We start from the raw sequence: 15,811 nt of genomic DNA, 5'->3' as shown, positions 1-15,811 counted from the left end.
GTACCTAAAGCCAGTTCAGTGTTGAATTTCTCCTCCAGCACTAATCTATTTTTTTATTGATGCATGATGCTCAACCTTTGATAGCCCAGAAGCTGACAAATTGGCTGGAAATACTTTGATCTTCATGCATTGTGGTTAACCGCAGAGCAGTGAATTCAATTGATTTTTACATTAAATCAATTGTTTTTAATGTAATACTGCCGTTTGTTTTTTTTGTTCTTTGCATTAATCTATTGCAGCACTGAATATCACAGGTTTCCAAATAAATATTTGCTTTCTTTGTTCCAACATTGTCAAAGATTGCTATCACATCTCATGTGATGTTGCTGAGTAATTTGTAAGATTTTCTCATGTTAACAGGGAAAAATGTTGCTTTATAGCAGCTGCTCTATTCCCCATGCAGCTATCGTGATCTGTGTTTGGGGACTTGGAGTTTGTGTTGAAGGTCACAAATTCAAGTTACTGTTGACTGCACATAATGGTCCCTGAGGTTGTGGCTGGGATGAAGATGGCAGTGCTGGGTTAATTCCTATCTGGAGTAAGTAAATGGGGATTTTATTTACTTATGCATTTTGCATTATATAGCTGCTGTCTCTTTATGGTGCATAACCACTCTTCATGCAGCAATGTACTGGGCAGGCTCTGTTTTCTGCGTTCGGTTGTGAGATTACAGTGCGGTCATGAATATTTTAGGCAACAAAAGCTGCTGAAACTACGCTGGTGTATGAATAATGGAGCATGGAGGTGGACTTCAAATTTTCAAGTAAAGAACAGTAATCTCAAAACTATTTATTTTGCTGTGTTTTTGACTTCTGCCCTGGCTGTTCCCCCACTAACTAGCTTCGAGTGGCGATAATGTCCATTATAGATAATAGATAAGTCCATCCTCTGGTTTGGGTTAATTTTAGTTTAGTTTATAGATATGGCACGGGAACAAGCCCTTTGGTCCACCGAGTCTGACCCGACCCGTGATCCACGTACACTAACACTCTCCTGCACTCTAGGGACAATGTACAATAACCTACAAACCTGTATGTCTTTGAAGTGTGGGAGGAAACAGGAGCTCCCAGGAAAAACCCATGCAGTCACAGGGAAAACTTACAAAACAGACAGCACCCGTAGTCGGGATCGAACCTGGGTCTCTGCCACTGTAAGGTATAAACTCTGCTGCTGTGCCACTGCGCTGCACCACGTTCCTGAAGATAATTTGTTTGCAGTTTATCAATTGTCTATTGGGTGCAGGTGGTGGTTTGAGACTATATTGAATCAATTTTAAGCCATCTGTAAAATATTGATATTGTGTCATCGGTCAGGACCAAAGGCCAATGTTTGTGAAACTTTGCATTATAGATTATTGATGTTGGTTTATTATTTTCACTTGTTTTGAGTTAGTGATAAACTGTTTTGTGTGCTATGCAGGCAAATCGTTCCTAGTACATTCATACTGTACATGAGTACAACAGTTATTGCAAATGAGTGCACAATATAATGCTATTGATTAAGAATAAATGCAAGGGCCAAGACGAGGTAGTTTGGAGATCAGGAATATATCCTGAGTGTATGAGAGGTCCTTTAAAGAGTGATTAAAAGTGGAGAACAAAGTGTTCTTGAATCTCGTGCCATGTGTTTTTACATTTTTCTGTCTTTTGCCCAGCAGGAGAGGGGAGAAGAGGGTGTGAGTGATCTTAGATTATGTTCGCAAATTTGTAGGTTAATTGGCTTCTGTAAATTGCCCCTAGTGTATAGGATAGAACTAGTGTATGGGTGATTGCTGGTTGGCCTGAACTCGATGGACTGAAGGATCTGTTCCACGCTGTATCTCTAAAACTAAAAGATGCTGGGAACATTGGGTACGTCACACAGCATGTGGAGATGGCCTCTGAGGCTGCAAGTAAAATATTGATCGTTATAGAAACCGGGGAAGAGTATAGGAGATTGACGAGTATGACACCAACTCAGTGATATTGAGAGACTGTCCCCACATTGTAAAAGATGATCTCCTCAAAGCATGGAGATTCTTAACTTGAGATTCTTGCCCGGGATGCAGCAATGATGCTTTCCCTTAGCTGCGGTGCCTACAACCAGATGTCATAATCTCAAAGTAACCACCGTTCAGGACAGATGAGAACAATTTTATTTCACGGTTGGTGTTGGCTATGAATCTGAGAGGTCTATGTTCAGAACCATGACTGCATTTGGAACACAATTGTGTAGAAACAGCACTGTTATCCACCCTGTGGAATGGTCTGTGGTTCTAACTGGCCCCATCAGGCACCTCAAAACCCACAAAGCCAAAGTGGGAATGTTGTCTTCAATCCTGAGGGAATGTCTGAGAAGAAGATGCCTTTGTCAGAATAAGTTCAATGACTATGTATATTTAAGATATATTTTTCTATATTAAGGAAATCAGTGGATATGGGACTAGTGGAGATAAATGGTGTCAGATTAAAAGATCATCCATGAAGATAACTGAGCAGGAATGCAAGATTGGATGGCCAATTCTGATTCCTTGCATGGCTGAAAACCTTGAATATGCCAGAAGATAACATGGTCAAAAGACAAACTGCTCTTGGAACTCAACAGGTCAGGCAGCATCTGTGAAGGGATGTCTGTTCATTTCACTCAACGGATGCTGCCTAATCTGCAGGATTACACCAGAGGCTTATTATTTTGCTCAAGATTGCAACATCTGCCATCTTTTGTGTCTCCATATGACATATGGTCATTGGAATGCTCGGATTGGAAGACCAAGTAAATGGAAACTGTCACAGAATTGATGGCCAGTTGTTGTCATCAGCTATCTTGGGAGCAGTCTTCATCGGAGCAGAAGGTACACAGCAATGCTGGAGAAACTCAGCGGGTGCCGCAGCACCTATGGAGCGAAGGAAATAGGCAACGTTTCGGGCCGAAACCCTTCTTCATCGGAGCAGAGTTCAGTCTAATGCAATGGTACGAGACGCTCAATAAAACCACCACCTTTAAACCAATGAAGGCTCCCATGCAAATGCATATTCTGAAAATATCTTGATGACGGTCTTGTTGCAGCCACATGATGGGAAGTATGTGGTGGTGCTGAGACTCTAGTTGTGCGTGAATGTTTTGCGGTTGGCCAATCTAACAGACAAGTCACTTCTTTGTGCCGGAAAGTTGTGTTGCTAAATGACTGACAGTCTGGTTGGTAAACTGTGAGATGATGATTCACTATCTATTGCCAGTGGGTCGTAGGTGTTTTCTCCTCTCTGCCTTCTCCTAACATTCCTGGGATTGGTTACATTATAATGGTGGATGCTGTGAGGTGCTGATCACCATCATCAGAGGTGCAGAATTTGGGGATCTCAACCCTTTACCTGAGGGCAACAAAAACTGTGGTCCATCATCTCTCGGAACAGACCAACTCCTAACCATATGTCTTCCCCACAAGAACCGTTCCCTGACTGTAGGTTTCTACATTCAACATATCAGAATATAGGACAGTACAGCACAGGAACAGGCCCTTCGACCCACAATATCTGTACCCATCAGATGTCAATTTATACTGCACATCTGCCTGCATGTGGTCTATATTCTTCAATTGCCTGACTGTCTGTGAATCTAAATGCCTCTTAAATGTCACTATCATATTTACTTATACTTGACTTGACTTTATTAGAATTTGACTTGATTCTATTTATGTATGGTATTATCTGATTTGATTGGCTAGCTTGCAAACCAGACATATTTACAGTACCTCAGTGCATGTATCAATAATAAACCTAAATCTAAACCAGAGGGCACAGCCTCAGAATAAAAGGAAGTACCTTTAGAATGGGGATAAGGAGGAATTTCTTTAGCCAGAGGGTTAATTTGTTAATGTGAAATCCATTGCAACAAATGGCTGTGGAGGCCAAGTCATTGGGTATTTTTAAAGTGGAGATTGATGGATTCTTAATTAGTAAGAATTACGAGGAGAAGGCAGGAGAATGTGGTTGAGGGGAAGAAATAGATCAGCCACGATCAAATGGCAGAGCAAACTCGTTGGGCAGATCGGCCTAATTTTGCACCAGCACCTTATGATCTTACGATATAAAGTGCGGCATGGTGGTGCAGCGGTAGAGTTGCTGCCTTACAGTGATCCTGACTAAGGGTGCTTGTCTGTACGGAGTTTGTACCTTTTCCCCATGATGTGCGTGGGATTTCTCTGAGATCTTCAGTTTCCTCCCCCACTCCAAAGATGTACAGCTTTGTAGGTTAATTGGTTTGGTATAATTGTAAATAGTCCCTAGCATGTGTGGGATAGTGTTGAATGTGCATGGATTGCTAGTCGGTGTGGTCTAGGTGGGCTGAAGGACCTGTTTCCACGCTGTCTCTCTAAACTAAACCTATCATCCTCACATACTCCAGAGAAAACAATGCAAGTTTGTCCAACCTCTCCGTAAAGCTTCTTACCAAGACCAATCAGTGTCAGGTGCTGGTAATGGTCCCATTAAGCAAATATTCTTTGAATATTTACTATCCTCCATACCATTCGCTGCCTGAGGGACAGATGTCTGGCAGAGACTACAGAAAGGAGTTTGAGGGAAGTGAGGTCTATGTTGCGATGGAGAGATAACCACATTTTTTTCCTGCACCATACTTCTCATCTTGTTACAACAAAATAGAGGATGTATGTTTCGAAAATATGTTGGTGGAAACATGTCATTTTTCAGAAAGGAAAATGGAGCCATGCTGAGGACCAGGAAGCTAACCTCATCCTAATTCCTTTTGTAGCTTGAACTGTTTTTAAGTTCTAGACCTGAAATTAAAAAAAAATAGAATACAGCTATCTGGAATTTTTCTGAAAACGACCAAAATATTAGATCTTTGTCAATAAAACTGACTGGCTGGAAATTCCAGAGAGCTATGAATGTAGTCCAGTCTATTACACAGATCCACCACACTCTCCACCATCCTCCTACTCCTGCCCACTCACAATTGACTCCATATACACTTCATACACTCTGGGGAAAGCAGCTAACATAATCAATAATCGCACAATCCCCCCTCTCCCATTGGGCCGAATGTACAAAAGCTTAAAAGCACATACCATCAGATTCAAGAACGTATTCCTGCTGTTATCAGACTCCTGCTATCAGACATTTGCTGTATTTCCGATCTTCCAGTCTACATCTTTGTTGCTCTTGTACTGTGAAAATAAAATCTGGCCTATCTCTGTAACTGTAACACTCTGTTCTGCACTCTTTGTTTTCTCTTTTACATTACCTGATGTACTTGTATATGGTATGATTTTTAAAATTAACAATATAACCTGGCATCAGTTTGCTGTTGTGGGAATTCTATCGTGCTCTATGGGTAGAAATGTTCTGTAATCCTGGGTCTCAAAGACTCGTATCTTTAAATTGTGCCTTGTGGTCTTCGACAGTCCAACTTGGTGGAAGTAATTTCTGCAAATGCTCCACGTATTGCTTTAAAATCTTTGAAGATAGAAGGGTGGTGCAGTGGCACAGCGTTAGTGATGGTGTCTTACAATGCCAGAGACCCAGGTTCAATCCTGACTGGGTGCAGTCTGTGCGGAGTTTGAACGTTCTCCCCATGACCACGTGGGTTTTCCTCAGGTGTTCAAGTTTCTTCCCACCCTCCAAAGACTTGCAGGTGTGTAGGTTAATTGGGTTCGGTAAAAATGGTAAATTGTCCCTAGTCTGTAGGACAGTGCTAGTGTACGGGGATCGCTGGTTGGTGTGGACCCTGTGGAGAACATAACTCAGTCTGAAAAAGGATCTTGACCTGAAACATCACTCATTTCTTCTCTCCAGAGATGCTGCCTGTCCCGCTGAGTTACTCTAGCATTTTGTGTTTACCCGTGGGCTGAATGCCTGTTTCCGTGCTGTATCTCTAAACTAACCTAAACTAATACCACTCCTTAACCTCAAGTTCCAGTGAATACATGAATGATGCTCAGTGTCTACTCGTTTAAAATCTTAGAACGTTTCTCTAAAATCTGATGACAGAAACATGGTGCCTTTTGCTGATCTATTACTGAATAGCATTTAATTCACTTACAAACTGTAAAGCTTGATGAACCACAGCAGGCATTGCCTATTGATTCAGCGGCAGCGTTTGTCAGATCAGCAGATCGGAGTGATTACATTTGGCTCGAGGCATACACTATTGGATTTTACTGGCATTAGCACGGTGTCCTGCTCTCGAGATGTGGGAAGATGTATGAAAGAGTTTTGCTGCTTTGGCATTGGTTTGAGAAGTTACACTCAGGACTGTTAAAGAGCAAAAGGTTTTAATAAAGCAAAAAAATGGTCACGGGTGCCAATGGAATTACATAGCATCTGGTATCAAAGTGACCTAGTGTTTGGAGTACTCTTCACTGCAAATGCACTCCCTAATTCTGTTTCTGTCAATATATCAAGCTGATCTAATTTGTTATTGAACAGAAAACTGGAGGTTCGGGGAGACGTGATGAAAGTGTATTAAATTATGAGAAGGGGTCGACAGTCAGAACTTTTTCCCAGGGTGGAAATATCAAAGACTGGAGGGCATAGCTTTAAGGTGAAAGGGGCAATGTTTACAGGAGATGAGTGGGGCAAGTTTCTTTTTTAGAGAGGGTGGTGGGTGCCTGGAACACACTGCCAGTGGTGGTGGTGGTGGAGGCAAATACGATAGTGGGTTTTAGATAGGTGCACGTATCTGCTGAGAATGGAGGGAAATGATCATCAGCAGGCAGATGAGATTAGTTAATCTTGGCATTATGTTCGGCACGGACATTATGGACCAAAGGGCCTGTCCATGTTCTGTACTATTCTGTGTTCTACGTATGAACAGAAATGGTTGGCATAGACACAGGCCTATTTCTCTCTGTACAAAAGGATAAACGGAAAGAATGGAGTCCGAGTGTGCAGGTGATATCTTGAATGAATATTTCCTATTTCACTTACCAAGGAAAAGAACATTCCAGTTGGAGAATTTGGGGAGGGGAGCAGTGAAATTCTAAAATGCATACGTTCTAAAATGTAAAATAGAGGTATTGGTCTTATGGGGTTTAAAGGTGAATGAATCCCTGTGCTTGATGTAAACCATGCTGCCACGGGAGGCGAGAGGGGTCCTACAATACATTTTAAATTCACTAGACATTTGAGGTGCCAGATGAATGGGGGACTTTAAATGTACTTTTCATTAAAGAATTGCAGTTAGATAAGCTAGGTAATCACACACTAGCAAGTCTAATATCAGTGGTAATGGAAAAAAATCCAGGGGACAGGGTTTATCTACATTTTTGAAAGTCAATAAATAATGAAAGATTTTGTGGCTTTGTTAGATGTCTGAGCACTTTGAATTTTTCGAAGAGGTAACAAAGCATATTGATGAGTAACAAATAAAGGGGGAAGTTATGGTCCTTGATTATACTGATCGCTTCCCTGCTGCAGTGTGAGTTGTAGATGGATTGATATCGGGTGGGAGGGAGAACCTGGTTTGTGCAATGGCTGTGCTGCGTCCTCCACTCTCTGCACTTAATGTCTTGGGCAGAGCAATTGACAGACTAGGCTGTGATGCATCCAAATAGTGAGTCTTCCATGATGCATCTGTAAAAATTGGTGACTCATTGGCGATGTGGCAAATTTTCATGGTCTTATGATGAAGTAGATGCGCTGTTGTGCCGTCTTGGCCATAGCATCATCAATGTAGTGGGACCAGGACGAATTGTTGGTGATATTTACACTCAGAAACTTGAAGCTCTCGACCATCTCCATTCCATATGTCGTGTCCTTATTGGATAAGATTGTCATGTGGCTCCATATAGTTCATGTTCCAGCTGGAAATAGACTTATGTACAAAGCAAATCCTGGTAATCTTCTGCAGGGTGATTTTTCATCCATTTTCTTGTTTTCCAATGGGCTAAGAAGTTAACCTTTCTATTCCAACTAGGCGTTAGTCATTTTCGAAGTTGTGCCAATGATTATTTGCACGCTTGCACTTGAGCTGCTGAGCGGAACTTGCTTTACTGCAACACTTCTCCACCTTTTTTCCATAACATGATCTGGTTTAATCGCTAGATTTGTTTTGTGCCAAGTATGTGGCAAGTAGTAAATGGGTTACCCTACAAAGTGAAGAATCAAACAAATCAAAACAAACAAAAATATTTTCAAAGTGCTGGAGTAACTCAGCATCTCTGGAGTAAAAGGATGGATGATGTTTCGGGTCAGAACCCTTCTTCAGTATTCACTTCTTTAGAGAAATATTCTCATCATCATTGTAGATTACATGAAGCCGAGCATGATTGCCCTCATGGGGGTCATGAAATGGCTGAAGATGCTGATCCTGGAGCCACAGACTTTATCTTTCAGCTTGTGTGCGACATCTTTTAATGTGGGGAGACTGGTGCGTGCAGATGCAGATTGAACGGCATCGACTCGCCAACAGTTGGGAGTCTCTCTCTGCGGCAGCCACCTTTCGCCTTCTCAGCCGCTGTGGTGCTGTCCACCTGCTTGTTTCACCGTTGGAGTCGTCGTCTTGGCCCCGCGCTGTGAGAAACCACTTCTTTGACCAGCCTGCCATGGATGACCCTGCATTGACCATAGCTCCAGATATTTACCTCTCAGCTCTTAGGCACCTGCACACCTCACCACGACTAAGTGGTGAATTTCGAGAAAGAATATTCGCATATCTTTTGACGATATGTGTTATCTTTGCAGTCCAAGTTTTGATACGATCAAGGTCAGAAATCACTGGTGTTCATTTATAATTAGTTCCAGGTCTGGTATAGTATAAATTAAATACAAGAAGATCCGTCTCACCTTATTTTTATCCAGGTCATATTGCACAATTATTGCAAAAGGGTTTAATTATCGTGAAACAATTTTATGGCTGGGAGGCAAGGACGCCTCTCAAAAGTCCATAAACTCTTTATGAGTAGTTGCATTTTAACAGAAGAACATCAAGGTCATGGGTAGTAAAATGGAGGTACAAGAGGCTGTAGATACTGGAATCTTGAGCAAAAATCAAGCTGCTGTAGGATCTCCACAGGTTAGCCAGGATCTGTGGAAGGAATGGAGAGCCAGTGCTTCTGGTCGGCCCCCTTCTTCAGAGTGAACATCAGTCTGAAGTGGAGTCTCTACCCAAAACATAGTCTTATCCATTTCCCTCCATAGATGCTGTCTGACCCACTAGCTTTTCTTTGTACTCAAATCAGAAGTGGACTGTTCAACAGTTTTACCACATTCCATATTCTATGATCCCCTTAGTACCTAAAAATTATCGGTTTCTGCTTTGAATGTACCTGCTTACTGAGCTTTCTCTGCCAAAAAGAACTGTGAATACTTAAGGTTCACTACTCATTGGTGATTTTTTTTCCTCTCGCCTTAGTCATGATTGACTGTGACCCCTAACTCTAAACCGCCTAAGTAAAACATAATTTTTTCATCTACACTGACAAGCTCTGGAAGAATATTATTAATTTTGGTAACATCACTTCGCATTCTCCTAATCTCAAGAGACCGTAACCCCAAGCTGCTTTACTTTTCTACCAACTAACCTGCTATTTCAGAAATCAATTCTTCACTGCACAGTCTTCAATCGGCAGTATATCTGTGAACGGACATCAGAACTGTACACAACAATCTAAATGTCATATCATCAGGATCCATTCCAGATGTTGTCTCATAAGGACCCAGCCATCTCTACTCTTGCACGCTAATCCTTTTGCAATAAAGACCAACATATTGCGTGCCTTCATAATTTCTAGTTGTACCCGCATAAGGCAATTGCATATACTCCAAGGCCTGCTCTTCTTCCACTGCAGTTCTGTGTTCTGATTGTGGATGAAGGAAGTCATGTGCTTATTCTTGTAGATATTTTAACCTCCAACCTTGAATAACATTACTTTGCATGCAGGCTCCTATGTGGTCCCCAATTTTCAAGTTTGCCTTTTCAGCTGAATTCCGAACAACATCATACAATTAGTTGTGGCATTTTTGCCCCGTTTAAAGCAAGGCATAGTGTACTTATGGCTATATTTTATATTATTCTTTAGTGTGTGGATTTCCAAATCTTTTTTGCAGCAATGCAGGTAAAATCTTCTTAAACCTTACAGCCGCATTGTCTTGCTACTTTCAGCACACTTATCACCGTCAGTGTGAAATAAAAGCGTTGAAGTTGGATTCTTCTGCATAAGAATTTATCAACGTCTACCAAACTGAATTTTTTCCCTCCGCAATGTTAATTAATCTCTAATGATCTTTATTGTTGGCTCTGCGAACCAGAAATAGAGGTCGTTCAGATTTTTTTTTATAAATGGAGACGGTGGAAATTTGAATTGAATTATTGAATTAAAGATACTGCAAGGAAGCAATCCCTTTTCCTCAGATAGACACAAAATGATGGAGTAACGCAGCGGGACAGGCGGCATCTCTGGATAGGAGGAATGGGTGACCCTTCTTCAGACTCTCGAATTGAAACGTCACCCATTCTTTCTATCCAGAGATGCTGCCTGTCCCGCTGAGTTACTCCAGCATTTCGTGTCTTATCTTTGGTGCAAACCAGCATCTGCAGTTCCTTCCTACACAACGCTATCCTGTGGGTCCACACCGACCATCAATCACCTGTTCACAGTAGGTCTATGCTATCCCACTTCAGCATCCACTCCTCACTCACTAGGGGCAATTTACAGAGGTTATTTAATCTACAAAAGTGCAGTTTTGTGGGATGTGGGAGGAAACCGGAGCACCTGGAGGAAACCCACGTGGCCATGGGGACAGCTTGCAAACTCCACTCCGATAGCAACTGAGGTTAAGATCGAAGCTGGGTCTCTGACGCTGAGAGGCAGCAGCTCTACCATCTACACAACCGCAGTGCCCTAATTTTGTGAGGAAGTGTGCTTGCTTGCCATTCACACCTTTTCTGGATAGTTGCAATGTAATTCACCAAATGCTTTGATAGCTGAGATCTATGAATCATCCATCAAAAATGCTTTGAAAATGTTTGTATAAGGAATAGCTTGCATTTACATAGCAATGTGCTGGTGGAATTCAGTGGGTCAGGCATCACGTTGTGGATTTTTTAATTTCTAAACTAAACTTGCAATTTAAAAAAATATGCAATGTAAAAACTGCAAAACTGAATGTTCTTGGTATGCCTTTACATTCATAATTACTAGCTTTATACCCAGTCCTGTTTGTACTGGTATCCCTTGCATATAGCACCATTGCCACTCATGTGGTCCCATGGGATGATATCCCTTCGCTTGTTTGAGTGGTGTTCCCACCAGCGTATTGGCCCTACACTGTGCTCCTCCCTTGCAGAGCCTTTGAATTGGCTGCACCAGGTTACAGGAGTACGTGCTGAGGAACACGCTGCTGTGTATAAAACTGGGCAAGAGAATGTCACAGACATCGTCAATGTTTTGGGTCGAGTATAATGGGGAGATGGCCAATGTAAAGAAAGGAGGGGTGAGGGAGGAGCTGGTAAGCGATCCAGGTGAGATGGAGCTAGGTGGGGGAGAGACAGATGGAATGAGCAACAAAATCTGGGAGGAGATCTATATAGGACTTTTTACAGCACCAGCATTCTTATGTATTGAAAGGCGGTGACTATTGAACCAAAGACACAAATCAAATCTAATCCTCTCATAGCATAAGGGGAATTAAAACTTTGGAATGCAAAATCAAGTGAAATTTGCAGAAATTGAAATTGAAATTTGTAGTTATTTCAAAAACTTATGTACAGCAAATCAAGTTTTATGTCGAAATAAAAGCTTGTGTCCTTCAGAGGGAAACAATCAGCAAACCTTACTTGATTTGATCTGACCTGATGTGACTCCAAGCCTGAAGTGACTAAAAGTCACTTGGATATGGCAAATCAGAATATTTTTTGTGTGGTCATCATTGTGATGTTCAAAATCGTGGTAACCAATTTATGCGCAGTTGAGAATTGTCAGTTTTTGAGAACTGGCAAATGGTATGTTGGTAAATGGAGGAATATTGTCGAGGACGCTGGTGAATCATACTGCCCTTTAAATTGTGATATTGGATTAGTACTAGTCATGTTGCTGCACAGCATGGAAATAGGTCCTTTGTCCCACCTATCGCAATATGCCAACATGCTGACCAAGTTGGCATATTGCGCTAGTACCATTTGCCTGTATTTGGCCCATAATCTCTAAACCCTTACTATCCATATATCTGTCCAAATATCTTTTGAAAGTTGTAATTATATCCGTCTCTGTAGTATCCTCAGACAGCTCATTCCAGATGCAACCGAGTGAAAAGTTGCCCCTAAGGTCCTGCCTAAATCTCGCCACTCTCACCTTAAGCCTATGCCTAATTTGTAAAACCTCTACCCTGCAAACATTCACCTTATCCTTGCCATTTATGATCGTGCAGACTTCAACAAGGTCACCCCTCAGCCTCTGATCCTCCAAAGTATAATAAGGCCCAAAATAAACAACCTCTCTCTAACGCAAGCTCAGGTAACATTATGGTGAATTTCTTTTGCACTGGTGAGTGAGAGTTGGTTAATAGATGTAAAAAAGAAAGCAAGGAGCAGGAATTAAAAATCCCTGTCTCGGGCTCGGGTCAACCAATGGAGATCACTATTTGAATTTATGTTTATAACAAGATTCTGTCTTCTGTGCCTTCAAATTCTTTGCAGATGAAGGATTTATGTTGATTTGGGGAGAGGGAATGTGGTGGTTGCTTACTTGTGCTTGTTTTAATTGTTTTCTGTTTGTTTCTGACAGGCTGTCATAGATTCCAGAACTCCGTGAGAACCAGCTAACGTTTTGCTGGCCACATTGTGAAGGCAGTATGGTGTCGATACCAGAGTTCTACATGGGCAAGAATGTTCTCATCACAGGAGCCACAGGCTTCATGGGGAAGGTTCTGCTTGAGAAGTTGCTGCGATCTTGTCCCGGAGTCAAGACTGCATATATCCTCGTGAGAGCCAAAGCAGGCCAGAACTCTCAAGCACGAGTTCAAGAGATGCTTAATTGCAAGGTAAATGTGTTTCAGAAATGGTTGCATTTTTTTTCCCCCAGAACTCTGCATTGGGTTGTGAGGAACATTAAAAAAATACAGAGCGGGAACAGGCTCTTCACCCACAATGGCATTTGCCTACATGTGGTCTGTATCCATATATTCGCCGACTGTTAATGTGTCTTTCTAAATGTTTCTTAAACATTGATATACTATCTACTTCTCTCCCTCAACCTTAAAAAACATTTGAACAGATACTGTATAGGAAATGTTTAGAGCAATATGGTTCAAAAGCAGGCAAATTAGCCCAGCTTAGATGTGGCATCTTGGTCGGCATGAATGACTTGGGCCAAAGGGTATGTTTCTGTGCTGTATAAATCTATGGTTTCTCCTGGCAGCTCATTCCAGGCACTTGCCACTCTGTGTGCCACATAAATCTTTAAACTCTGGCCATCTAACTTTTAAAGCTGTCCTCTCATATTTGACATTTCTCCCCTGGGGAAAAAAATGTCTGACTCAACCCTGTCTGTCTCTCATAGGACAGAGAGCAGCAAAATATGCCAGAACAATATAATGATTTGCTTTGTTTTCTGTTCACACTGCTCATGCTTGTTATGATATCCACTATTTGAAATATTTTAAGATTGCTTGAGACAAGGTCACACAGCGGGCTAGTCAAGCACACCCATGAAATCCCAGAGCGAGTGGCAAATTGGATCCATAATTGGCTTCATGACAGGAAGCAAAAGTTGCTGGAGTTTTTGTGACTTTGTCAGTTACCATTGCGGTTCCATGACCAGTGATGGGTCCTTTCATATTGGCGATGTACGTTGGTGATTTGCACTTAAATATCAGAACCACAATAGAGAAGATTGTAGATATTCAAAGATTGGTTGTGAGATTGAGAGTGAGTAATGTTTTAGACTTTAGGAAAGAGCAGCTTTAGACAAAAATAGCAGCTACAATATTTTCTAGAGAAGTGTAAGCAACAATAGCACCCTGCAAAAACTGTGTGGTGTGGAATAATAGAGAAACCTGTAATTTTCCTTAAAGGGAGGAGGATGGGTAAATAAAGTAGTCATATGGGATTCATTTATTGATTGTGTACTGCATTGCAATAATACTTGTTTCAAATGCAGTTATATATATAATATGTTATGTTATCATTCATATTGTAAGCTCTATTGAGAATATCCTAGTTAATAGTAAAATATTTTATAATTAGAATTGATTAAGTAAAAGATTAGCTTGAGTATAGCTTGACATTTTTGGGTTCTGAATAAGCTGAAGTTGCAAAGATGTGGGAATCAGGAAATTGGAGGCCAGCATTCAAACTGCTCTGATAGTGCATCCTATTGTGCCCAAGCAAAAGACGTAGTGTGAAAGAATGTATTTCCTGCGAAGTTGGTAGCTTCTGTAAACAGAAGTCTTCTGGTTGGTACTGACACTGATGATTACATTGTTAAGATGGAAATGCAAATGTTGGGCTTTTGACTAAGTTCCTGTTGTTTCAAAGGTTGTGGTCAACAGTTTGTGATTGATAGAACCACAAGATGAACGTATTGTATTAGTGACAAGTATACTTTGAATGGGTATAGCTTGTGATCATTTGTGTTAGACATCGTTGCTGCAATTCTGTATAAACATGTGACTACGTTTCCAAAATACTATAAAATATGCTGCATGTCTTCATTCATTAGAGTGGTATCTTGGGAGAACCAGAATTATCACTGGATATTTCTGGACTCGTAACATCTCCAGCCACTCCCGTCTGACGTAAAAGTGAAGCTTGTATGGTTTACCTAAACTATTGTGAGTTGTCTATTTTAAGAAATGAACCTTAACACTTTTATATATTTTGAGTGGCATGATTTTTCCTTTTTATATACTCCTTGAGCATTCATTGGTGGCAAGATCTTAAGCTGTGGCCTTTTCACCATAACAATCTTCCAATCTACCTTGTAGTAGCTATTACACCTTTTATCTGTTCTTTCCCTGTAGCTGTCCCTCTATATTCTGTATTCTATTCTCCTTTTTTTAACACAAGCTGTTATATTCATGAATGGCTTGATTGTACCTGTGCATACATGCAAAACAATGTTTTTCACTGTATTTTGGTAAAGTGAATAATGTACCAAACCCATCAAGTCTGTGCCAGCTCTCAGAGTGATCCTGTTTCCCTTTGGTTGTGGGCTGCTATCACTGGCACACTAACAAGTAGTGGGCATACCAGTGGCTGACTTATAATGAGCTAATAATCCTCCAGCAATAATCCTCTTTGTCTCAATCTATCTTTTGGGAAGAGGAGCTATGGGGTACATAAAATATAAGAGCAGGGAGTTAATCTTCGAAGAGCACATCACAATTTAGACCACAATTTTGCACAACAGGAAAGATATGATTGATGAAGTCTATCCTTGGTCCCCATTACTGCAAAGGAGACAAGCCCAGCTTATTCAACTTTTCCTTGGAGCTGCAACTTAATATTCTTCTGCAATCACATCTCTCCTGTCACCTAAGGAAAAGAACTGCATCCAGCACTGTGTGGTTGAGATATTCCCTTCCAATATTAATTCCCTGCCCTTGTATTCTATGTACTCCATGGCTTCTCTTCCCAAAGACCGATTGAAACAAACAAGCACTACTGCTAGAAGATTATTAGCTCCGTAAAACTCACCACCAGGTATGCCCAAGATTAGAGGGTGCCCATGTGTAGCATAAATGAGAAGGGTCTGCCTCCTTTTGCAGAGGAATTATAAACCAGGAGACATGATTGTAAGAAAGATTAGAAGTGAGCTAGGAGAGTTAATATTTCCCTCATTCAATGGAAGCTTGGAACGCTGCCTGAAAGGGTAATG

The 15,811-nt window shown here is 41.2% G+C and overlaps 1 protein-coding gene across 2 annotated transcripts in view; it reads left to right on the top strand.

The window, feature by feature from the left end:
* far1 (fatty acyl CoA reductase 1) overlaps nucleotides 1–15,811 on the top strand; it is an 88,371-nt gene that overhangs the window by 26,131 nt on the left and 46,429 nt on the right. For both annotated transcript variants that reach the window (XM_055649301.1, XM_055649300.1), the window contains exon 2: nucleotides 12,719–12,974. In XM_055649301.1, the coding sequence (XP_055505276.1) occupies nucleotides 12,786–12,974 (189 nt within the window). In that variant the 5' untranslated portion in view covers nucleotides 12,719–12,785. The remainder of the gene's footprint in view (nucleotides 1–12,718; nucleotides 12,975–15,811) is intronic.

Source organism: Leucoraja erinacea, chromosome 18, assembly GCF_028641065.1.
Source record: "Leucoraja erinacea ecotype New England chromosome 18, Leri_hhj_1, whole genome shotgun sequence".
In the NCBI taxonomy this organism is placed as follows: domain Eukaryota; kingdom Metazoa; phylum Chordata; class Chondrichthyes; order Rajiformes; family Rajidae; genus Leucoraja; species Leucoraja erinaceus.
This window is presented reverse-complemented; position numbering and strand designations above follow the sequence as displayed.